Consider the following 25,983-nt stretch of genomic DNA (forward strand, 5'->3'; position numbering starts at 1 on the left):
AATTTACTTTCTTAAATTAAATTACTTTCTTAAACTATGTTTTCTAATCTAAAAAAAAAATATAGAGTACTTTGGACTTCATGAAGTGTTCATTTTTTTCTTATTGTGATTTTTTGCCCCTTCTTTGTTTTTATACCCTACGTGGTAGGCACTTCCTCAGTCTGTATGTCATATTACTGTGAAGTAGAGTAAGCCATGTTAGGAAGTTTCTAGGACTTTCAGAGCATACAGGGTAGGAGGCATTGCTTGCCTTAGGGAGCTTCTGTTCAAAAGATCCTTAAACAGTGAATGATTCATGGGTTGTAAGCAGAGATAGGGAAGTAGAATTCTGAACTGCAGGTAGAATTCAGATACTATATTAGCCCATAGCCATTGCCATCTAAAAAGAGAAGCTGAATCATGACTTCCATTGTCATTTTAGCTTTTTAGCAAGAGTTTCTTTAGGTTGTCAGAGTTATGGCTCACTGGTGTGTGTTTCTGGTTTCCTAAAATAATGCACTTGATTTTTAATGCCAAGCCAGAAAGATATCCCCTCTGCCGAAGGCATCTGTGCCCGTTTTAGCAATTAGAATCTAGTTTATGCAGTAAGTGTTGAATAGTCTTCATGGGAGAAAGGCCCAATTAGATGTATTTTTTGAATATCTGTCTCTTTGAACTGGTTTTTGAATGCCTATGTGAAGTAGATTCTATTTTAGTAATATGGAGAAATAGCAGAGTAAGAGCTTAAGAATGTTTGTTGAATGAATGAATGCATGAGTAGAATGAATGATATGCATGGTGAATACATGTGGTCCTTTGTTTCAGTAATTTTTTAAAGTTTTGAGCAGCCTTGGTTGAGTATTGCAGAGTAAAAGGTAGAAAATTCCATAAACATTTTTGTCCATGGTCTCATTTTGTGTATTAAATAAATTCCAGAGTTCTTGTCTTTTTCTCTGTTTTCCAAGTACTGCCATTTTTACCACCTGAGCATCAGATTGTCTTAAATCTAAATATGAGCTGTGTGTTTGGCACATGATTAGTGCTTGGTACACATTATACTTGGTCAAATTGGCTTTAGGGGAAGTTGGCCATTTTATTGACTGTGCCTTTCTGTTCCTTCTAGTGTTGTCACAATCTCTTAGGACTTTCACTTTTTTCAGAGAAATAAATAATTTCTTTTCACTTTGGCAGATATCTTACTAAGGAATAAGAGAAGGATGGAGATATCTATAAGTAGACTTTGGAATGGCTTAAGCCCCTGTTTTGAAATGGAAACTCCTACAATTAAAAATAAAGTATATAGCTTAATGATCAGTGTCTATTAAAATCTTAAAATACAGTGATCTATTCTTTGATGCTTTTCTTTTCATTAGTCATAGGCACAAAATACACATTTCTATTAGGGAAATCAAGGGCAAAAACACTGTGTTGTAGACAACCAATATAAAACAGTTTCCTTTTCTGCATCACCTCCTCACTCCCCCTCCATAGCTCAGAGGTGGAAACAGTGGTCACCCGAGTTAATCTCAGTAACTGTATATTTGAGGGTTTTGGAATGGAGACCAGATGGTTCAAGGGGGAATTCCACATTAAACGGAGCTCTTTGTATGTATGAAGCAGTATGATAGTTGAGCTTCATGTTCACTTCAAATAAGGGATGAAAGTTCACTATTTCTCAACTGAGATTACCCAAAAGAAGACTCTTCAGCCATACAGAGGAGTACCTGTTTCACAGCACAATCCCTTTGGTTCTTCACTCACCAAACCCAGTTGAAAGAAGCCCAGTGAGACTTACTTTAAACTGAAATCTAGTCTGTAGATACTAGAGTGGTCAAATATAGTTAGTTGGAAATAATATTTACATTTTGGTAAATACTTGTATAAGTACTTTTTGTATATTCAGTAAGCAAGTGCCCCCATACAGACTTCTGTGCTACCTATGTTCTCCAATATTGCAAAAATTACTAATCAGTTCTTCTTTCTCTTTAAAGCTTAATTGTGTATGGAGGGATTTTCTTTTATTATCTATCCTAGTTTTTCTAAAGAAAAATGACTTAAACTTGAAGGTTTTAATTTTTCTTTTGCATTTAAAAGAAATACCTGAAATCCTTAAACTTGAGTTTTATGTTTTTAATCTCTTTTAAATAAGCAACCTTTCATGACAAATTAAAACCCGAACACTTTTCACATTGCCAGAAGAAACATAAACTTTGAATTCTGTGTGACCTTCGAGTGTCTACTCTAACAAATATCAGGAGCAAATTTAAAAATAAGTACTTTTAGGGAATAATTAAAATATATTTTGCTGTAGATGGCAAATAAAAAAGGGGGTAGGAACAAACAAAGCAGGTGGGATGGGTTGTGTCTTGTTTGCTAGTACTAGTGGCAGATGTTTGGCCAGCGAGCACCGACCACTGACCTGAAAGTGAACTCTAAGCTGTTGTAGAGGGACATGCTTCATGGGGGCGCAGAGGTGGTATCTGCAACTGAATGCCCAGTTATTCCTCTACACTTTGGACCCAGTCATACCCTAGGCATCTAGTCATCCACCATCATGGGCTTGTACTCAGAAATCTGGATGCTCCCAAATACTATTTTGCATGTAATTGAAGTTAGAGGACATGTTAGAAAGGCTGTTCTTGACTGAGTAGAAAACAAATAATTGTATTCTGTTTCTGATCTTCATTTATAGCACCAGCAACAAGTGGTGCAGGCTGTGGAACGGGCCAAGCAGGTGACCATGGCAGAACTGAACGCCATCATTGGGGTACGTGGCCTTTCCATTTTAGCTTTGATCTTAGTGTTTGTCATCAGCTCTCTCACTCTCTTTTTAAATTTTGTTCCACCAAAGGGGCAAAAAGCAGTAGATAATCACAAAGTGAATCAAGCACTTTGCTTTCAGTCTTCTGTGAATTGTGATGGCTGCCTCAGAAACCATATTCTCACCAATTTAAGTTGTTGTGTTCCCGAAAACTCTACTGTAAGGAGACTTGTTATCTCTTTCTCATAATACTTATAATTCTTTGCAGTTAGCTTCTGTTGCTAACCTAGGCCAAAAAAACACCAAAAACCAGATTTCCTTGATGTTAAAATGGCCCGATTTCTTTTATCTTTCCTCAAATGATTATATATGGAGTATTTTACTCTCATTTTTAGTGAAATACATATTTTCACATCTCCCTTTCTACTTACTCTTTCCTTTCTCTGTGATGAGTGGTTCTTGTGGGTTAGTGTCCATTTGATAATTGATGAACTACGCTTTTGAAAAATCAGTTACTCATTTAAAAATCTTTCCTGGCAATGGTGGCATTAATGTTGCATAGAAATCCGGTTAGAATTCATGGGTTTGGCAGTCATTTCAATTGCACTTATATTTTTGTTCTCTCAGATTAAGGTAACAGGTAATAAAATAAAATAACATACTGAATCTTAGAAATAATAATATTTATTATCATAAAAAGGGGAAAAATCTTACCTGTAAAGAGCACTGTAGTCACCTCTCTTTGCAGACCGTGTAAGCAGCTCCTTGGGTCATTCTAATGAAGACACTACAACTGTACTTTCCTCTTTCTGCCCCCTCCCACATACTTTCTTTTGTGTATAGATTATACACAAAAGTCTTTTCTCTTTTTTTCACTCAGTGTATCAAACACACTTTGAAATGCTAATTATTTCATTTACTTTCATTAAAATTCAAATTGCTGAGTGAAGATGTGGATAAGGGTCGCCTGATAATCAATCTGAAGTGAAGATATTGCTTCAATTATGCCTCTGTCTTTTAACAAGGAAATCAGAACTCTGGGATCACTGCCGATGGTGAGGGCGCAATAGTCTGATTGTAGCTTGTTTTTTAATGGGCTATTTGGAGCTCTATTTTTTGTTCCTCTGACCGGGAGAAAAAAAACTGGTAGTAAATTAGCAGATGTAATACATGGAAAAGAGTAAAATCTTTATTTCTTTCAAAGTACCCCTTGGAAACAAGAGACTGATTCAGAACAAGGCATGTAGAATCACAAATAACATTTGTCATACATTTTTATATCCTACAATTCCAGAAAACAGTAGTATATTACATTTTTTGAGTTGAGAAAGCTTTAATTTCAAAGTTAAGTGTATATGTATACATATGGCTGTGCTTGCTTGGAGTGTGTGCAAGTGCACATGCTTTAGATTCACGTTGGGACGGTATGTATGTTTTTGCTACTAAATCTCCCAAGGGTCAGAAGGGATAGAACCTACATTTTCTACACTGTTTGCTGTTTATGGAGAGAATATGTAGAAATGCTAGATGGGAGAGCTTACTGGGTCATTTTTGGCTTAGTGTTTATCATTTGTGTGAATGGTTAAAATAAAGGTAGCCATTCTGTCTTAGGTCTGATTGGCTTCCTTTTTTAGGAGAACAAATGGGTTTTGTTGTTTTTGTTGTTGTTTTCTAGCCTTTTAGTGACTATCTGTATACAGTGGAGAGATTACGCTAAATCAAAAACACATAATTTTGTGTTGAATGTTGCTTAAAAATATCAGGGAAGATATAAAATCAGAACAAGTTCTCTTACCTTCATCACATCAAGAATATTGTTAATACTTTTTTGTATCTTTCATTTTTATGTATTTTGTTTTGAATGGCATGGCAGATTGCCTATTTTTTAGGGAAACAAAGATTTATTAGGGTGTAGCTGAATTACTGGCAGACATATTGTGTAGATATGGATTTAATTATTAAAATAAAGCTAATTTAATTTTGTGGCCTAAAAACTTACTTGAAGAACTCAGTAGATCTGCATGCTGTCATAGTAGCATGTGCTGTAGTTGGTGAATCTGATGGGAATTCCAAACTATTGGTATTTGAGCAGAGCATGGAGTCAAAATCATATAACACGACTGTTCTGAAAAAGAAGTTGCAGAAATAGGACAACAAATCCAACAGTTTTAGGGAACCACAAACCGAGTGGGAAGGAAAGAGCCCAGTTACAAACTCTCTTAATAAATGTTGGCTGAGGTTCTCCTTGTCTTTATAGCCATGATAGTGCAGAGTGCCTTGCCTCCGGTGGTTTTGGGAGTTGTAACATTGTGGTATTTTAGATATGCGGGCTGGTCTGTGTCCCTTCTTCATGGATGACTGTGTTGTGATGTGGTGGCATTTTGACCTGCTACCAAAAATGATGAGGGGTCAGGTTTAGGTTTTTGTTACTTGATTTTTGGAACGTAGTTGGCAGTGATTTTCTGCCTTGCAGGAATGACAGTTTTCCTCTGAGAGGCAAAGACCCATCTAAGCCTTTGCAGAATTTCATTTATTTATCACCACATATGTATCTGTTTTATATGTATGCACACCATCCAGACAAGAGCAAATGTTCCCAGATTTAATGAAATCTGATGAAGCACCTTTTTAACTCTGCAATATTATTCTACCTTCATTGGTAAATGAGCCAAACCAGTGATCCATGCAGTTTAAATGCAAAATGCTGAAGTGAGCCTGAAACCTGGAGAGGCGGCTGTTCTCCTGACAATAAGCTAGTTGTGTTTAATGGAATGAAACGTAGTTATAATGATTTCTCTCATAGGTCATGTTCAGTTTAAAACTGTTGATAGATTGAAATAAGTTAAATATCATTTATCTTTTATTTATAAGGAAGAAAACTAGGAAAATTCCTGTGTTGTTTTCTATAGTTAATATTTTGTGTTTTGTTTTGAATTGGTGGTATTTCATATTTCCTCGAAGCTTTCCCCAAGTTCCCTCAAATGGACTGAGAGAATGTTAGGTATCTTCTATGATTTTGTCATGTGTCCTTCTATGCCACTGTGTTTTTAAATTAGAATCTCTGTAAGATCACACTGTTGGAACAACATACAAATTGTAGTTTTAAATCGGTAATATGATCTAATTAGAAATGATGTTTTCATTTCCTGTATTATTAAATTGAGTCATCTGACTATCTTAAAATGCTTTTTAAAATCCATTATACTATATAATCAGTACATGCTGTGTGAATGTGGTTATGCTTAATAAAGGAGGCTAGCTTGGGACTGTATAAGAATTTCACTAAAGAAACTGCCATTAAGAAAAAAAGTTTTGGCAGTGTGAACATTGGAAAAAAAGATATTTGGCTTGTAAAAATAGAAAATGTGGTTCCTTTGAAAACCTGCCCCAGTCCACTTTTTTAACCTCTTTGAGGAAAAAAAAAATGATTAAAAAAAAGTATGCGTTTTAAAAAAAAAAAGCACCTGCCCCTCTCCCCCCAAAAAACCTTTAAGAAACAGGTATGCCATGGTATTGTAGAAGAATGCAGTTTAGCACAAGAAATGCTGAACCTCAATTTTTAGCAGTGACATTTTAATGATAGGAAGTCTGCGAAATTATTTGCCATCAATTGTGAAGGCAATAACAAGCCTTGGTGGTTTTTCACACTCTCTGTGTTAAGTGCTTTCAGAATGACAGCGTAAACTGTGTTAGAGAACTCCAAGGAAGTAAAACTGATTAAAATGTTCATGCTTGAATGGTGCTGATGGAATAGTTCATTTGGACTTTCTCTACCTCCTGCAGCTCAAGCTGAAATATTAAAATTCAGTGGATTTAAATCTCTTTCCTCTCAGCTCAGGAAAAAAACATTACATTTTAATAGGTTTTAAACCCATAATTCATTGGTTTGGAGCAGCACTATTAAATCTATTTAAATATTACTTGTATTACTAAGGAAATGATTTAAATGACTTTGCCTTTACCATCCTCTGTGTTTGAGTTAGTTTAAAAAAAGAAAGACAATACCTTCAGGGTTCTCCCCTCTTAGCATTTTGTTTTATTGTCCTTGTCATGTGATTGAACCTTAAATTTATATATGCATGTGTATGTATATGTGTGTGTGTCCATGCATATATGTATTCTAGATTGACATCTGGCAGAGGGTCTTGCAGTGTGACTGTTTTAAAATAGTCACCCCCTCTTCCATATTTGTTTCAAAACTGCCATTTGAAATTTCAAAGGCATTTGGATGAGCCATTGCGATAATTTCCTTTGTCTTTTTTTTTTTTTAAAGCAAATAGCTATTAAGCCAAAAGGGAAAGATATAAATATGTGAATGTATGTAAATACAAGTTTTTGTGTGTGTGTTTTCCCCTTCCTTACATCACAAGTGTATAATGTATACCCCTGTGGACACTTGACCTGCAATAACACAAAATTGAAGTAAAATAAAAAATACAACTTCACTTTTTTGACAAGCAAGCATATATTAAGTATCCAAGAACCATATTTTCATCTCTAATAAAGAGTCTTCCAAAGGTCTTGTGAATTTTGTGGGAATTCTGCTGTTAATCCTCTTTGGGGCGTGGCTCTGACCACAGTACTGAAGGAGTGGTGTCCTTCTTGCGTCCACCTTGAACCCCTCAGTTCCTTTCTATAGCCCTTGCCACTACAGCGTGTGTCCCATAGCTTGACAGCACCTCCCCTCAGCTATATTGTTAATTGCTTACTTTCCCACAGTGTTTTATAGGAGGCCTTTGTGGGAATTCATCCTTCACTTATACGTGTACAACCTGGAAAGGTGAGAAAGCTACAGCCCCATTGGGTAACCCTGAGTCCCAGAGAGAACCAGAGTTAATGGAATGTGCCCCCTCTCTCCTGGGTGGACAATTTTGAGATGCTTTCTGCACTACTCCACAAAGGAGTTCAGTTGCCCAGGATAGTGAGAGACTACAGAATACCTGCTTGTTTGAATTTTCCCCCTTCCCTGATTCACTTTCCCTAAGCTCCTATTCCTCTCCTGGGATCCTTTCAAAGTTACCTACGGCCAGGCCCTCTCTCTCCATGTTCTTAGGGGTCACCCAGGATTTGATTTCACAGACAGACCTCCAACTCTTAAAGGGAGCTCTGCAGCATAGGTAGGTAGTCGTAGAGGCATGCTAGAGTCATGGCTTGTCTTCTGAAGTGAATTCTGTAAGTAAAACATACACTTTAATAGCTCAGCTTTTGCAGTTCAGCTCTCGCATTATTTTTTCAATAGATACTTTTCCGTAAACTTACAGGTGAGCCTCTCTTTCTTTTCTGCTTCTCTTGAGTAATTAATATTGGTATTTTCTAAATGTATACAATACGGGGTAAAATTAAAAGTTGGCTATAAAATAGATTCTTGTTTTATCAGATTGTTATTTCAGCTTTGTCACTGCCTTTACTGAACAGTGTGCCCAGAGCTTAAAGGCTTTATAAAATATACTAACTGTATCCGTGTACACAGCTTCAGTGATGGGCTGAGGGAGGAGGCTGGCTTGAAGATGGGTTTGGGTTTTTGCCCTTGTAGGGCTTTGCTCACCTGCTCTTACAAAGCAGTGATGGCAGGAAAGCCAAAGCAATTTGACATCACATTCTTTTTTGTCTTCTGCTGGTATGCCTGCCCCCCTCGCCCTTTTCTTTTTTAAACTGGTTCATTTGCCATGGAGCAGGGAACTACATTATTGAGTGATGTAGTCATAATCGAATCTTTCTGCCACAGATTGATGAGGCTCTAAGAGACAACAATTTCCCTTCTCTCAAAACAAAGACTCTCATATATTTAAGTAATTTTTTTAAAACCTCTGCCTGCACTTCACAGCCCCCCCCCCCCAAAAAAAAGGAAACTACGTAAAGGAGCAGGATTTCTAGTTTGTGCTTGTGGTGTGCACTCAGTTAATTTCTGCTATAAAGCGTCTCTGGAAGAACTTTCTAGAAGCCAGTCACTTCTATCCTTCCCCCAACTAGTACTAGCTAGGAGTACTGCTGTTTTTCTTTCTGTTGGGAGAGGAGTTGCCCGTTCCTTCTTTTCCCCCCATGAATGTGCTTCCATAGCTGTGGAATTGAGTATATAGTGTTACAAGAGTTGCAAAATGTGTCTGGGTGGATGGACCACATAGCTTATGGGATGTGGGCATTGGCTTCTCCCGAGAAAAAAAGAAAGTTTCCCAGATCTGCTGTGTGTTTCATTCACTCCATAACTTGGCAGGCTGAGCTTGTGCAGGGGTCAGGGAACTGTTAAACAGAAAAGCAAGCTTCACTCAAGGCAGCTTGCAAGCTTGCAGTTCTAGGTTGTTATCCCTTTTTTATAGGTGTGTGTGAGTGTGTGATTGCTTCTACTTTTTAAATTTTCTGATGATTCCTCCAGCATCACTGACTTCCTTTTAGTCAGAGACCTTTCTACTTGTGGACCCAGCCTGTTTTGTGTCCCTTAGAGCTGAGAGAGGGAGGAAACATGGACTATAAGAGGCAGTCTCATCTGATATAGGCAACAACAGGATTAATGACTGTGCTTGTCTGTCAGGCACTGTGTTAAGGACTTTTGTTGTGTGTTCTCAAAGCTCCCTAGGAAATCAATTTGGGAATCCTTCCGCCCCACATTGCATTTGTGGTCTTAAGTGTTCTCCTAGGGACCTTTGTGGAAAGGACAGAACCCTTTAGTGAATAGTAAGAATGATTTAATGATTATATCTCCTCATTCATTCATTCAGTAAATATTTGAGTACTTTCACCAAATCCTATTAAAGGGGCCCATTTTATTTTCCTTTTGAATGATATTTTAAAATGTTTTCTAAAACATATTATTTACATTTAGATCATCTTATTAAAGTTTTGGTTGTGCAAGCTTTCTGGTTTTGCATTTTACTACATATAATCGACTTTTAATTAGCACAGTTTAAATTTTCATAAAACTTGAGTTTCCAAGGATAACAGAGTAAAGAAAAACAGTTAATAAAAAGCATGATCAAGGCTGGTGCAGTGTCTCAAGCCTGTAATCCCAGCACTTTTGGGGGCTGGGGCGAGAGGATTGCCTGAGCCCGCAGATTCGAGACCAGCCTGGGCAGCATGGTGAGACCTCATCTCTACAATAAATCAAAAAATTAGCCGGTCGTGGTAGTGTGTACCTGTAGTTCCGGCTACTTGGAATGCTAAGGCAGAAGGATCCCTGTAGCCCAGCAGGTTGACACTGGGGTGGCAGTGAGCATGCCATTGCACTCCAGCCTAGGCGACGGAGTGAGACTCTAACTCAAAAAAAAAAATCAAAACGTGGCTGCATATGTTTACAAATTTTTATATTTTTAATATTTGCAGCAATGTTTTCACATATTTGGAATTAGGAATTTAGAAACGTGGTCATTATTGGTATTCTGTACTCCTTTAAGTCAGATTTACTGACTATAGTTCTTTGAGTTAGTATAGTATATATAGTATAATATAGTGTAGCATATTTCTTTGAGTTTTGGCAACAAAATACAGTTATATAACTGCCAACATGTGATTGTTCTACCCTTACTCTCATTTTCTTTTTCCTCTTTGTAGTCAGTTATTTTTCCTACCCCAGCCCCTGATAGCCACTGAAAATGTTTTTTTCTCCCAAAATGAGCCTTTTTGAGAATGTCATATAAATGGAATTAAACATTATGTAGCCTTTGAGTTTTCTTCTTTCTTTTGGCGTAAGGCATCTGAGATATGTCCAGGTAGTTGCCCATATTAGTAGTTATACTCTTGGTATTACGAAATGATATTTTGTCATATGGATTTAGTAGTTTATTCATTAATTCCTTGAAGGATAGCTAGGTGAATAAAGTCACAAGAAATATTCACATACAGATTTTTGTTAATAAATATAAGTAACCATATCTTTTGAGTGATTATGTAAAACAGGATTGCTGAGTTATATGGATAGTATGTGTTTTACTTTCTAAATAACTGATGTACCATTTTCAAAGTGTCCATAGTGTTTTGCAGTCTCACTAATATGTGTTAGAAAACCTTTGCTCTACATCGTCGGCAACACTTGGAATTATAGGTTTGGGGTTTTGCTTTTCTTTAGCCATTTTAATAGGTGTATAGTGGTACTGCATTTTTATGCATTTCCATAACTGACAGTGTCTAGTTTCTTTTGTGTGCTTATTTATCATCTGTATATCTTTGCTATGGTTTCTGTTCAAATCTGTCTCTTTTTCTTGAGTCACTTTTTTTGTTATCAAGTTTTGAGAGTTTTCTAATTTTCTGGATGTAAATCCTTTATGTAATCTGCATATATATGTTCTCCCAATGTGTAGCTTAACATTAAGTCCAATTTGTGATTTTTTTTTTTTTTTCTTTCTGTATCTTACTTTTGGTGTTGTCTCCTAGTAATCTTTGCTTAACCCAAGACTACAAAGATTCTCCTCTGGATTTTCTTGTAGAAGTTTTGTATTTAGGCCTGTGATCCAGTTTAACTTTTGTTTACAGTGTGAGATGTGGGTCGAGGTGCGCTCCTCCCCTCATGGACATCCCATTCAGTTGTTCCAGCACTGTTTGTTGAAAAGATTGTCCTTTCTCCATTGAATTGCCTGCCTGTACACCATTGTTGTAAATTAATTAGCCATATGTTTATGGAGCTGTTTCCATACTGTCTTCTCTTCCATTAAACTGTTCACCTCCTCTTCTGCCAATGCCATAATACTATCTTGATTACTGTAGCTTTCATTATTGATAAGCCCCATTCCATTTTGTCCTTGTTCTCTCCAGTCCTTGTTTGCTCTATCCAGTACCCCTCAGAACTTCTGATCTTAATTGTCAGTGTCCTAAAGACTGACTTATGGATAAAGGGAAAGAAATCTAAGCCCAGTTTAAAAACTTTGATCAGAAATGGTATCTATTTTGCCACCTAACTGGTCTCAAAGGTGAGTGCATCTTCCATCTCCTCCCTGGTCCAAAACACGCCTTTAGCTAGTTTCTTGCAACCTCCTCCTAATAAGGCATCTTATTTCTGCATTTCTCTTCTATACTTTATTCTGCACACAGCAGTCAGGATGATCTTTTTTCTAAAATATAAATTGGATCTATTGCTCCTCTGCTAAAAACCAGACTGGGCATGGTGGTGCATGCCTTAATCTCAGCTACTCAGGAGGCTGAGGTAGGAGTATGGCCTGAGTCCAGGAGTTTGAGTCTAGCCTGGGCAACATAGCAAGGCCTCGTCTAAAAAAAATTTTTTTTTAATGAACAAACAAAAACTCTCAAAACCTGATGACTGTCCATTTTACTTAGACAAAGAATTTGAGTTTCTAACTGTGATCTGTGAGACTGTTTGTGAGCTGATCCTTCTTTCACCCACCATTCTGACTTCACACACAACTCACACTCTTCACACAACTGTCCTTAAGCCGCCTTGGCCTCTGTCTTCTGTTCCTGGATCACCCCACATATATTTTCTACTAAGGGTTTTTCAATAGCTCTTCTATCCTTCAGAGTGTCTTTCCTTCATGTCCTGGCGTGATTTTCCTCAGGCTCCTCTTCCAAGTCCCAGCTAAGATATTATCTCCTGAGGAAGGACTTCCTTGGGTGGCACTCTCTTTTTTTTTTTTTAAACAGATTTATTGACAGGACAGAAAAGCTCCCACAGTGGGAGAGAACCCGAGGGTGTTGCCCAGCACTCTCTTTTTATGTAGGGCTTCACCTATCCATTCTCCACTAGCCTGCTTAATTTTCCTTATAGCACTTACCATTGATTTGCTTGTGATCTTGTTTACTTTTATATCTGTGGTGCCTATAACAATGGGTGGCACATCATTTTCAATAGATAGTTATATGATACATATTCAGTAACTACTTGTTCAGTAAATGTGCTGTAATTTCTTTATAATAGTGTTAAAAAAATGTTTAAGTGAACAGATAATGTACTGTAGGCTATTTTATCATTTAGGTTTTTTCCCTTACAATCTTGAGCCAAAATAGAGATAGAAGCCTGGACTGGTAGAAGATACATAGTTCTAGGTTCCACTTTTGGTGTGATCTTAGGAATTTCATTTGTTTTCTCATCTGTGGAATGCAAGACTGGAGCTGATAATTACCAAAGTACTATCTTAATCTAACAATGTATGATTTTGTGAACTTATTTGTTCCGATGATTATGGAATTTTAAATAAAAACTTGGAGCCCTTTTGTGTCATAGTTATTTTTCTAGATTTATAATATGCCTAAGCTTATATTTTTTCCTTAAAATGACAACTAAAAAATAGCAAACATTATTGCATATTTGCTTTGTATCAAGTACACTGCTTAGCATTTCCAAGCATTATTTTTTTTTACTCTTTACATCAACTCTGTATGGAAGGAAATATCATTGTTCCAACTTTACAAAAATGAAACCAAGGCTCTGAAGAGGTAACTCGTTTTCTGAAGGTCACACAAGAAGGAAGCGGCAGAACTGGGATCCCAACTTAGACTGACTGTAGAGCTCACACATGTAAATATCATACTGCATTTGTCTCTTATTTGTTCTCTTAACTCCATGTCCTTCTTCCTTTTACACTGGGATCAATATTCTCTTTATCCTGAGATCTACTGATAGATTATTTATTATCTAGTGACCAGAGCTCAATTTTGGGAGAAAGATGGAAATTTGGTGTGCCTTATCCACGTACTAATTGGTTAGCCTAAATTGTCTGGATTGTGTTAGTTCCACAGATCGTTTGGATACTCTTGACTCATTCTGTGTTTCTCCCTGTGTCTTACTCTTATGTATATGAACCAAAAATTGTCATAAATACTACAACTCAGGCAGATGTTTTAACCCTAGGTCCTTGAATCTTCTGGAATTTCATGCTTGGCCATTGGGCTGTATATTAATTCCCTGAAATGTTTGCAGAATGTGTGTGTGCGTACAGGTTGTGGGGGTAGAAGAGTATGTGTAGGTTTTGGAGAAGAATGTTTGTGGTTTTTCAGTTTCACAGAGGATCCCATGACACAAACAAGTGTGAATATGTGTCTTATTAGAATAGGATTTTGCAAGATCCTGATACGAAATTATAAAATGCTACTGTGGAATGCATGTAGACAGAAAACATTTGTGTAGCAGTATAAGGACACATTGTGGGATGGTTACTTATAAACCTGGAAGTCTGGAGTTTACAATGTATTTCTAAATATTTTCGGGAGAGGTTGGAGGTGAGAGGGGTTCTTAATTGAGAGCTGTTGGTATTAGATGATTGCTGACAGAAGTGGGTGCAGCGGGCGGGAGGCATGGCTGGTGAATGAGGACCACAAAGGCATCCCTGCCAGGCCAGTAGCTAGTCAGAGGGGATATAAATAAATTTGAACACATGGAGATAGCCATTATGTTGTGGGGAGTCCTTTTAATAATCTTTGATATTATTTTATTGCTTTATTATAAGCTGTGTACTTTGTCTCTGCTTCCATTTCTCTGTCTTGTGAACAACTATTTCGTGGAATATAGTAATATTGCAAACTTAAAACATGATGTTAACTGAAAAAACGAGAGTTAGAGCTAACATCCCCCCTCCCCGTCCTTAGATGGGGGCAGTCTTCAGAAAAATGAAAAAATGCCACATTCTTGAACCCCTTTAAAGACAACTCCGTGGCTAGTCTGCCCCCTTGTGATTCTCATGCTTTTTTTTTTTCTTTCTTTCCTTTTCTTGGTAGATTCATAAAATGGTGAGAGTTTATCTTGGCCCAGGTTGTCTTCTGTGACCAACAAGGGCAGTGCCACTGTGGTCCCAAAGCAAAGTGGCAGTAATGTTTTTTTTTTTTATTTCCCTAGGGTGTTTCTGGGTTGACTCAAAGCAATTTGTAGACACAGCTCTGCACAAATTAATATCTGGGAGAAGAAACTGTTGAGAGGAAAAAAACAGTTCAAGTTGCTGTCTAGTTGGATTGAAAGCTCAGAGGTTGTTCTTGGGTTTCTTTCAGCTAATAGCTTCAGAATGGGCTGTGAACAAAGATAGGTGTCGTGGCAGCTTTGTTGTTTGTTGATTCTCTGTTATAGGCAGAGCCTACCCTCTACCATGAAAGCGGAAACATTCAAGATTCTCTTTCCTTCCATGCATATGAGCTGTGGGCCTCTGACTCTATCCAGGTCCATGAGATACAAGGAGGTTTGTTTTTCTCCTTAACAAAAAGACCCATGAAGAGAGAATTGCCCTCCTTTCAGCATTTTAACACAGTTGAGTGTGGATATGAGGTAATGTGTGGCGCTATGGCAGCCATCCTGTGATAGGGGAATGGGATATGAGGAGTGCTAAGAGAATCGGAGAGAAATTGACCTAGAGCGCTGATAGTGTCACCACATCCATCTAGCCCTCAACTTGCTATGTGAGAAATAAAAATCTCTATTTTTCAGGCCATTTTTATTTAGGTATTCTGTACTTTGCAGAGGAACTATCTCAACTCGTGTGGGTGTGTGTATGTGTGTGTGTGTGTGTGTGTGTGTGTGTGTGTGTGTATTTATACTAAATACTAAATGTACAGTGTTTATAAAGTCTGTAGTAGCTTTTAGTAATGTCCTAGGCCTTCACATTCAGTCACTGCTCTTTGATTCACTCATAGCAACTTCCAGTCCTTCATTCATAGGGAATGCCCTCTATACCAGTGGTATACAGGTGTACTATTTTTTAAGAATCTCTTGTGCCATATTTTTATTACACCTTTTCTGTGTTTAGATATGCTTAGTCTATATGTTTAGATAATTACTGTGTGTCACAGTTAGCTGCAGTATTCAGTACAATTACATGCTATACAGGTTTGTAGCCTAGAAGCAGTAGGTTATACATATAGTCTAGGTGTGTAGTAGGTTATATATCATCTAGAGTTATGTAAGTTCACTCTATGATGTTTGCACAGTGATAAAATTGTGCAATGACTCTCAGAATGTATCCCTGTTGTCACATGATATATGATGTGTGTGTATGTGTGTGTGTGTGCGCGCGCACGTGCGTACACGCACATTAATGGTCATGATGGCTTTCCTTACGTGTTCTTTCCAAAGCATTGGAAACAACCTGAACACCCAACAATTGGGAGACCACTTAACTAATCTCTCATATCTATGCAGTGACATACTACATGTTTAAGGTATTAATTAGAGGTATGGGGAAAAGTTCTTGATACATAGTAAATAGGAAAGGAAGAAAAAGACTAAACTGTAAGATGACTTGATATTACTTTTGCTTAAAATGCTTATTTGTGCATTGAAAAAATACTGGATAAACTGGCCAACATTATATTAATCATCTTTGCCTGGTAGGATTATGCTTGACTTTGAATTTCTTTCCACTCTGCTTGTCTTTATTTAATATGTATCTTTTCTTATCCTGGAAAAAAAAGATATAAGACAAAATTGTGTCTGGCACGGTGGTTCACACCTGTAATCCTAGCACTTTGGGAGGCTGAGGGAGGAGCATTGCTTGAGTCCAGGGGTTTGAGACTAGCCTGGGCAACATAGCGTGACCTCATCTCTACAAAAAATAAAAAAATTAGCTGGGTGTGGTGGTGCACACCTGTATTCCTGGATGTTAGGAGGGTGAGGTGGAAGGATCCCCTGAACCCAGTAGGTTGAGGCTGTAGTAAGCTGTGATCATGACTACACTCTAGTCAGGGCGACAGAGACTCCAGCTCCAAAAAAGGGGGACAAACCTATTTATATGGCCATTCTTCCTCTCTGCCCCATCTGAGTAAATGACATAACCACGTACCCAGTTACTTGAAGCCCAGCTTTTCAAGGTATCCTGTTATTCTCACACTCCCTTCTTCTTCCAAAACCATCTTTTAAGTTCTGTCTCCAAAAAAATCACTCCACTCCTCCTCCTCTTTGCAGCCTGTACTGCCACTACCCTAATGAAGTCATCATTCATTTTTGTTGGGTTTGAACTCCTGTGTTACCTCCTTGCTGGTCTCAGATCCAGTCTGCACATAGCATTCTGAGCTTTAAAAAGTACATTTGTAATATTCTCGTCTAAAGTGTTTCAATTAGTCTTTGTATAGGCTAGCTTAAGCTAGTTTACATACTCTAGCTGAAACTCGTCAGTCTTATATAGGCCAGTGAAATAGTATAAAGTACTCAGAAATAAATCCACTTGTTTTTGTCAGAGTGGGAAAGCAGATAAGTGGGGAGAAAGATGGATGCTAGTCAATATCATTAGGGGTAGTTGGTTATTATTGTGGAATCCCGAAACTGGATTCAAATATCTCATCATATATAGAAGTCAATCCTAGAAGCATAGAAGACAAAACTTAAAATTGGAAGAATATTTTTTTTTTTTTTTTTGTGGAGTAGGATTTCTTCTTAAAAGGGTCACAGAAGGCTCAAACCATAAGAAAAAAGATTGACGGTATTTATTTCTGTTAAAATGAAAAATATCTGTTTGTCAAAATACACCTTAAAGAAAGTGAGAAGACAAGCCATAAACTGGGAGAAGATATTTGCAACACATGTAGCCAACAAATGGTTATGATCCAGATTTGTACTAGTTAAAGAACAACTCAGAGTTCAGCTTAAGAAACAAGACAAAACCAGAAACCCCACAACAGCCTAGCACTCTCATGATTCTTAAATAAAAGTCAAAACTCCTTAGTGTGCACAGTCTGATTCCCAGAATACTCACTGTACCTGACTTCCCCTTGCTCACCGGAGTCCCACCAGGCTTCCTTTTTCTCCACTGGTCACAGCAGGCCCTGTCTTGTTCTGGGTCTTTGCAACTGCTTTTCTCTTGCTTCTGATTTTCTCCTCCCAGCTCTCTGCAACATGCTCTCATTTGCATCCTGCAGGTCTCAATTCAAAGGTTTCTTCCCCAGAAGAGTGGTCTCCATTTATTCATATGAATGAATGTTTGCTTACCTTTCATGGTGTGACATCCCTAGTTGAGAAGGTGTCCAGATGGGGAAGCAGGTACATCCTGGACTGGATGTTGGGGTTTTGTGCTTCATTTCCTGATGCTGATACTATCTCCCTCTTACTCTTACCTTGGACATCACATGCAGCGTTCTTCTGCAACTCATGAGTATACAGTTAAATCAATTCAGTGGCCCATAGCCAGCATTTTTTATTTTTTAAAAATGTAAAGAAAAGAATAGAAAATATTAGTGTGTGTTTGGTATTGCTTGTTAAACTTCTTTTTCATTTATTTGTATATTCTATGCAGTATGAACCTGGACACGTAAACATATGCAACATATATGTAAGTTGTGGTCCAAATGTTGGGAACCAGCTTGTCTAGATGACATCTGAGGTTCATTCCACTAAACATCTACGATCAAATGCAGGGTTACTGAAGAACCTAAAGTAGATATATTTTTAAAATTCTGCTTTACTTTATTTATTTATTTACTTATTTACTTATTTATTTATTTATTTGAGTTGGAGTCTCACTCGGTTGCCCAGACTGGAGTGCAGTGGCCGCTTCCGGCCACCGCAGCCTCGACCTGCTGGGCTCCGGCAATCCTTCCGCCTCAGGCTTCCAAGTAGCTGGAATTACAGGCGCGTGCTACCACGCCCGGCTAATTTTTAATTTATTGTAGAGATGAGGTCTCGCCAAGTTGCTCAGGTGGGTCTCGACCCGTGGGCTCGGGCAATCCACTCACCTCAGCCTCCCGAAGGCATGGGATTACAGGCTGAGCCACCGAGCCTGGCTCCTTTTTTTTTTTTTGACTTTAGAAGCAGGATCTCACTATATTGCCCAAATTGGAGTGCAGTAGCTATTCACAGGTGTGGTTATAGCCCAGGATAGCCTTGGACTCCTGGGCTCAAATGATTGTCCTGCCTCAGTTTCCTGAGTAGCTGGGACTACAAGTACATGGCACTATGTCCAGCTCAGTTTTATTTTTTAAAAGTATTCTGAAATAACTGCTTTTCTGAGTACAGTTCCTTAGCTTGGTGTCTTTAATGACTGAAACTCACAAAATGGAAGCCTCAGTGTCAGTAAGACGTAAAAGTCTCTAAACATTTAAATAGCTTGAATAAGCTTTCAGGAAATTATATTTCCATTATTAATTTACTTAGAAGTACTTTTTCTAGTAAACTTTGAACCAATTCCGAAAATGGGCTAACAGGATCACTAATGAGAAAGTTAATAAACTGGATTTTTTGTATTTATTTCCCTCCTTTTCTTGCCATTATTATTTTGTGAGTTAAATTGCAAGTTAGGACAGTGGAACTCTTGGCACAGGTCTCATGAGATTTACTTGCTCTTCTTTTTCCTTGTCTTTCTCTTAAGACTAATCTGGAGATTTTGAGGGCTATACAGATCTATGGTTTGTTTAGCTTGATGAACTTATCCTTTAGTGATAATCTTGCTGGGTTGCTCTAAATGTATATCTTTCCCCTGCAGTAAATCTCATGTTGTAAGTCATCAGGAATGAGTTACAGATAAGCTTAGCTTGAAAAGTTTCTTCCTTTGTTCTTTTTATTCTAGCTTCTTTTTATATAGTCACTTAACTTTTAACTTTTGCTAGAGAGATTGTTGAAAGCAAGAACTCCCATCTTTTGGCAAGAAGAACACATCTCATTTTCCCTGCCCCCACAGGGAAGTTGAATGAATAATAAAAACAAAAACTTTATAATTATCTCCTGAATTCGCCAGTTAACATTTTGCCACTTTTGCTTTCTAGCTGTATGAATACATACACACAAATGTACATGCACTTTTTTCAGAGTGCTGAACTGTTTGAAAGTAAGGGACAGTTATGATATTAACCTCTTCTATGAACAAGGACATCTTTCTATATAAGCACATTCCTATAGGTGATGGCATGTATTTCTAGTTTACATCACATACTGGTGAAGCTGGGTGATCTGTGGGGTAACACTTCGGCACTGTGAGTAACCTCATCCGTTCTAACACCTTTTTACCCAGTGGTGTTAGCATCTACTGATGAGTCTATCCACACATTAATACATTTGGAGTGAAGTGGTAAATTTTAAATAATTTCTTTCCTTTTGAATTAATAGTCTGTAAAAAAAAGAGCTTTTCCTGTTTCTTCTTCCCACCTCCCCTGCCCTGCTTTTGTGTGCGTATGAGAATATGGACTTGTGGCACTTTCTTTAATAATAGTAGAAACCATTTATTGAGTGTTTACTATTTACCAAGCACTGTGCTAAGGGTTTTATATGCACAGTGCCAGGCGATTTTTCCAGCAACTTTGGGAGGTAGATTTTATAACTGCTCTCACGTTTTGCATGAAGAAATGGAAGCTCGGAAATGTTAAGTGCTTGACTGTTGTTCATCTAGATGGTAAGGATTCCATCCAAGTGGCTTTTTATAGTGATGCTTCCCAAATGTCACCCACTGTGTCCTTTCTGACATTCAGCTCAACTTAGAGATAAGGACTAGGACTGCAGAAATGTCCGTAGTAAAAAGTATTTCCACAAGTCCAGGATTGTGGAGACCAGCCCAGTCCTGGGCCCTCCCCTGTGCTCCCTGCTCCATTTTAGAGCCTGAGACCTCTGCTTTCCTGACTCCTCTCAAGGTCTGCTGGTTCCTCCCTCACCTCTCTCCTAGAATGGAATGGTGTCTGCCAGTTGGATCCAGGCACACATGCTCAGTAGCTTAGCCAGTTGCTAGTGGAAAGGTGGTATGGTTGTATGCTTGGGAGCCAGCCAGCCCTGAGCTAGAGAGCTGGCCCTGGCCTGGAGCCATTCTCTAGTCCTTCGCCCCAGAGTGCCTCACAGCTCCACTTGTTTTCTTGAGGTACCATGGACTTCACTCTTGGAAACGTTAAAAAATGTATTATAATTTATTTGTGGCCATTATTCTTTTTTTTTTTTTTGAGTTGGAGTCTCACTCTGTCACCCAGACTGGAGTGCAGTGGCTGCTCCCAGCCACCGCAGCCTCAGCCTGCTGGGCTCCGGCAATCCTTCCGCCTCAGCCTTCCAAGTGGCTGGAATTACAGGCATGCACTACCACGCCCGGCTGATTTTTTTATTTATTGTAGAGATGAGGTCTTGCTGCCCAGGCTGGTCTCAAACCCGCGGGCTCAGGCAATCCACTCACCTCAGCCTCCCAAAGGCGTGGGATTACAGGCTGAGGCACCGAGCCCGGCTCATTATTCTTTATGATGCTGAAATTGTCTCAAGTTTTGCTAGTGGGCGCCCCTCGAAGTTGGTTTACTGTCCTTTTGACTCTACCCAGTAGTCTACATAGCTTTCTTGATAGCTGGCACAAGGTGTAGCAGGCTCACCTTGCAGTACTGCTTTGTTTTTGTTGTGTGTGTTTGTTCTCCTTTTTTTTCTTTTTTCTTTTAGAAACCAAGATATGAGCACTAAGTGTGCTCATTGCTACTGGGATGTTGTTTCTTCTGAGGAAGAGATATTTTTTTTAAGGATTCTTCTGCTATTGAGAGCATAGTAGAGTTAGTAGGGAGGCGATGAATAAGAAAACCTCTGCCTGGCCTTCAGTTGGAGATGCTCAGAATTCCTGGGGACATATAGGGCTCTACCTACAACATCTCCTGCTTGATCATTGGGCAGTTAGTCCCTGATCATCAAACAGTTGGGGACCTTCAGCTAAAAATAACTCATCTTTTTGCTGACAGAAAGACAACATTCCAAGAGACATTTCCTATGAACTTGATCCTCTAGTGATCCTTTTCTGCCCTTTGTGCCAAACTTGAAATGGCAAGGAAATAGTTCTTTGTAGAAGAAAATGCAGTAAAAAAAACTACTAACGGAATTGAGGCTCTGTCTACCACCTCACTGCTGTATAAATTAAGACTTAATTGCTGTTTTTCAGAGTTAAATTAATTATCTTAATGGAGTACTTGTTTGCCTAAGTTTAAAGTTCACTCTATTTTAATGTTTATTTTCTTGAATGGCCCATCAGGGAACAGAAAGAAGAAATTCTTTATTTTGTATTGTGGTTTGAGATAAGAGAAATATTTTTGTTTGTTTTAAGTGAAATAAGGTACCTGGAGATAATAACAGATAATAACAGCCTAGGAAGATCAGTGAGAAGAAGTTTTCTAAGATATGTATTTTTCTTATTGCATTTTTCTGTTATAGTTATGTACAGTATTTTAGTATCTCATTGATCTTTTTTCTTTTTCTAAAGTCAGTATTTTTTAAAATGTATTTTGTAATTGTCTAAAGTGGTGATTTATCTTAAGTTATTTTAGTAACAAATCTTTATTGAGCTGTGTACTCTTAATGTATATTTTCTTTGCTTTTGTCTTTAAAAAGCAGATTTTATGTTTCTTAGTGTGATTATAAGATAAAGTAGTAAGCCTTTTCAGGTTAATTGCTCTGTAATTAACACAGATGGGGCAGAGGTCAGAGGACAGTACTAACACTACTGGGGAACATCAGTGAGCTTTCACCTTATTGAAGGGAGTCCATTAGATTGATTGTGCTACTCTCGACTTCTCGAAAAATAGCCAGCCAAATTTTACTTCTTTTCTAGGGAATCCCTAGTTTTTTTCTGTTGATAAGAAGAATTGCTAGAAAAAATTTTTAAATGAATTCTTGAATGTTACTTGAGATTTGATAAATTAAAACCATTTGTTTGAATTAAGAAAAGGGTGAAGTTCAACTTAACGTGTTGGTGGCTTATTGCTTTTATTTAAAGAAAATGGTGTCTAATATGTTTTACTGACTAATCACTATCAGTTATAAGTACATCTACCACTCTGGTTCTAGGCTAGTTCCTAGGGTAGAAACTTGAAACAGAAGCTTTAAAATGACCACTTAATACAAAAAGTGGTCTGATTTACAAATGTAAACATTTAAAAACCTACCATAGTATTTTAATAACTTTGTCTTACATTTTTGTCATATGCCTTTTGGTGACTTAATTTTGTTTTATATTATAGTTTTATATTTTATAAATACTTGATAAAAATGGCTTCTTTCTTCTACAAGATGTCTGAGCATAATTTTTTCTTTGATATTTTGTATATATAACGAATGACTTGTAAAAATAGTTTGAAAGCTCCCTCTTGTTGTCTTTTTTCTCTTAAGTTCAAGGCATATTCTGTTAAACAGTTTGCCTCCAGTTTCATTGTTGCCATTTATTAGCTCTGTGTGAGGACTTTATAATTTTGGTATGCTAACAAATGAAAAATTAAAGCCTCTCTAAATGCACTGAGGTATCCTAGTTTGAATTCTGATACCAAAAAATGACATTAGTGGAACTACTATGGAAATCGCAATAAAGTCTCTAGATTGCTTAATAGTAATGTTCTAATCTTAATTTCTTAGTTTTGATAAATTCTGTGGTTATGTTAACTGTTACATGTTAACATTAGTGGAAGGCAGGTAAACAATATATGGAAACTCCATATGTAGTGGAAACTTAACTCATTAAAAGCTTTAAATATATGGACATATAACAGTAGGTTGAGTATATTAATTAAAGGTAGAGTTTAGTAATAGTTGTATTTAAGCTCATTTGCAATTCATCATGTTTAGAATTTAAAAACTAAAAGACCAACAATAAAAAAAAAATTTAGAGTTTTCATGTGGGAGTTGCCAAACTCTAAGTTTGATCCCTAAAATATCAGTTCTACTCATTTTAGATTATTACTGCTTATTTTAAAGTGTCCAAAATGAAGGATTATCGGAGAAGCTGCTTACTTTTCCATTTCTTCTGGTTTAATTTTAAGTTCGGAAGATTGAAACATCTTCTAGAAGAACATAGAGCCAAAATTAAACAGTTTATAAAATTGATGCCAACATTAGTTGATAATCTGTTGGAATACTGACTATATGCAAAAAATATCTAGGCACTATGAGAAATTTAAAATATATAGCTCTAGTGAGCTAATAGAGTATGCAGTAATCAGTTTGTAGTGATTGATTCAGACTAGTATGGTGGCAGTAGAAGCAAAAGGAATTATCTGAGAATTGACAGAACTCCATGATTGTGGAGATAGAAGTACATAAGGAAAACAGATTGATGGCAGCTGATAACTTGAGCCAGTGGAAGTTGCTCATGGGTTTTGTGTCTGATGTTCTCATTTGCAGGCATTGCGGTGCTGCCAAACACAATTGTCAGGCAAGGAGTTAGAACAGGGGTAATTGAGCTTGCGAGGCAGATGCTGGAATCATTTTTGTAAAGATGGGTGGGGCCAGAGAGGAGCAAAAGGAGAAAATGCCAAGAAGGAAATACAACTAGAGCCTTCAGAGAGCTAAAAGGAGACCAGCCATGATGATCATTTTAGTGTTCTCGAAGCAGGTGGATGATGTACCATTAATGGCTGCAGATAAGTCATAAAAGAAATCTTGAGTCAGTTGTGTCTGGTGGTGCCATTTAGTGAGAACAGTGAGCCTGGAGTTTAGGTAACAGGAGGATAAAGAGTAAGTATATGTGCGTAGAGAGTGTTTGTTGAGAAGTGGAAGCAGAAGATGTACCCTAGTTTTTAAATAAGTTGCCTGTGTTGACAGAGGTATGTATATATACAAGGCATTAACAGAAGAGGGCAAAAGAAAGTTATTTAAATTAAATTTAACAAACATATTTTCATGTGCCAGTTGTGTGCAAGACACTTGTGGGGGGCAGTAGAGGATGCAAAAAGTGATTAAAATACGATGGAATTTTTATCTCCTTAAAAAAGTGCTGCTTAAAGATGGGCAGATCGTCTTTAAAAAAATGTGAGAGACTCTGGCATTAAGTGCATAAGAACAAAATCAGTGACAGATAACAACTGAAGATGAGGGAGAGAGTTAGAGAGTTGAAGCAGCAATGAAATAAAGAATAGAAGAAAAGATGATGTGGCCTGTATAGGTGGGGAAGTGTCAGCCTTCAGAAGGAAAAGGACTCTTCTTCTAAGATTGACATGAAGGAGGAAGAGAGTAAGGTCATTTTAGAGCTGTTTTGTGGTCGTACCCAAGTAAGGATGCCAAGACTTTATGATAAATGTCATGTGAAGCTCACACACTGGGATACATTTTCTGCCTTTGAAAAAAGTTCCTGGTCCAGTGGAAAAGTATGAAAAACAATAAAAATGACTCCTGGATTATTGAAAGTGTTGAGTTTTGGCTGAGGTTTTTGTTTTTGTTGTGTGTGTGTATGTGTGTGTGTGTTTTCAGTCAAAATCTCATTGATGCATTCATGGCCACCACAGCCTCAACCTGCTGGGCTCAGGCAGTCCTTCTGCCTTAGCCTTCCAAGTAGCTGGAACCACAGGTGGACACCACCACGCTTGGCTAATTTTTGATTTTTTTTTAGAAACGAGGTCTCACCAAGTTGCTCAGGCAATCCTCTCGCCTCTGCCTCTCAAAGCACTGGGATTACAGGCATGAGCCACCATTCCCAACATGAGGTTTCTTTTAATATCTAGTGAAATAGACATAATTTTTTATTTATCAATATTATGTGTAAATGTTTTAGTGCCTGTATTTAGCTAGAGTTTGTCAGATGTAGACTCACAAGTTTAGAGCCTAGGAGAGGAGGTAAGAGAACCGTATGCAGACTCTGAGTAAATGCTTGCCCATTGAACTTCGGCCTGAGGTAGAAAGTGGCTCTGTGCCCAAGCCATACATATGAAGCATTGGGAGAATTTAGAGCAGAAAGATAATTGGTGCAATTTTCTGTTTTTAATTTTTTTTCTCAGTTGAACAAGATTTTGAAATCAATTTGCCATATATTTACCTCAGGTCCCTGTTTTGTTTTCTTTATAGACACTATCCTCTTCACATTTAGAAAATACAATTGTGTGCTTATACTTTTGGGTCACAACTAAATAACAGTACATAAGAAATTGCAATTTTGGCTGCTTAAATGAATAACTACCTTATTTAAAAACTATCCAGTTAGTAAAAGCTACTTTATTGACTATTTTAAGTGCATGTAGCCAGAACATAGGTGCAGATCAATAGGAGAAAATAGCTAATTCATATTATACTTTGAATTTATAGTCAAACTCAGGAAAACATGTAGAAGAGGAACAAAATAAACATAATTTAGAGAGGAGGAAAAAAATGTTCACTTGTTCTTTGAAGTATTTTTAAAGAGCATTTCAAGATCCTTCTTGCTAGAATAATTTTTCTTTTTTTAAAGCTATTTTGTGAGATCCTGCTTGGAAAAAAAATTTTTAGAAAGATTATTTGGCTATCATAGATTAGGCCTGAAAATTGTTTTATTTAAAGCCAATAACTAAAATTCAGTTACTACAAAAGTTAGTCTGAGGATTGCTCAACATTTGTTCTGGTAGAATATTGTTAAGCAGGGTTTGAGTTGAGTTGAAGGGATACATTTAACTTAACATCCTCCTACCCCCCCCCCCCCCCCCCCCCCCCCCTCCCCCCC

General features: G+C 37.6%; 1 protein-coding gene across 2 annotated transcripts in view; it reads left to right on the forward strand.

Moving 5' to 3' along the window:
* The window catches only part of TLE4 (transducin like enhancer of split 4), a 145,156-nt gene that overhangs the window by 48,690 nt on the left and 70,483 nt on the right, over window positions 1-25,983 (forward strand). For both annotated transcript variants that reach the window (XM_008057217.1, XM_008057218.1), the window contains exon 5: window positions 2,672-2,746. In XM_008057217.1, the coding sequence (XP_008055408.1) occupies window positions 2,672-2,746 (75 nt within the window). The remainder of the gene's footprint in view (window positions 1-2,671; window positions 2,747-25,983) is intronic.

The sequence above is a fragment of the Carlito syrichta genome, unplaced genomic scaffold (assembly GCF_000164805.1).
Source record: "Carlito syrichta isolate Samal-C Ts95f unplaced genomic scaffold, Tarsius_syrichta-2.0.1 Scaffold302880, whole genome shotgun sequence".
Taxonomy (NCBI): domain Eukaryota; kingdom Metazoa; phylum Chordata; class Mammalia; order Primates; family Tarsiidae; genus Carlito; species Carlito syrichta.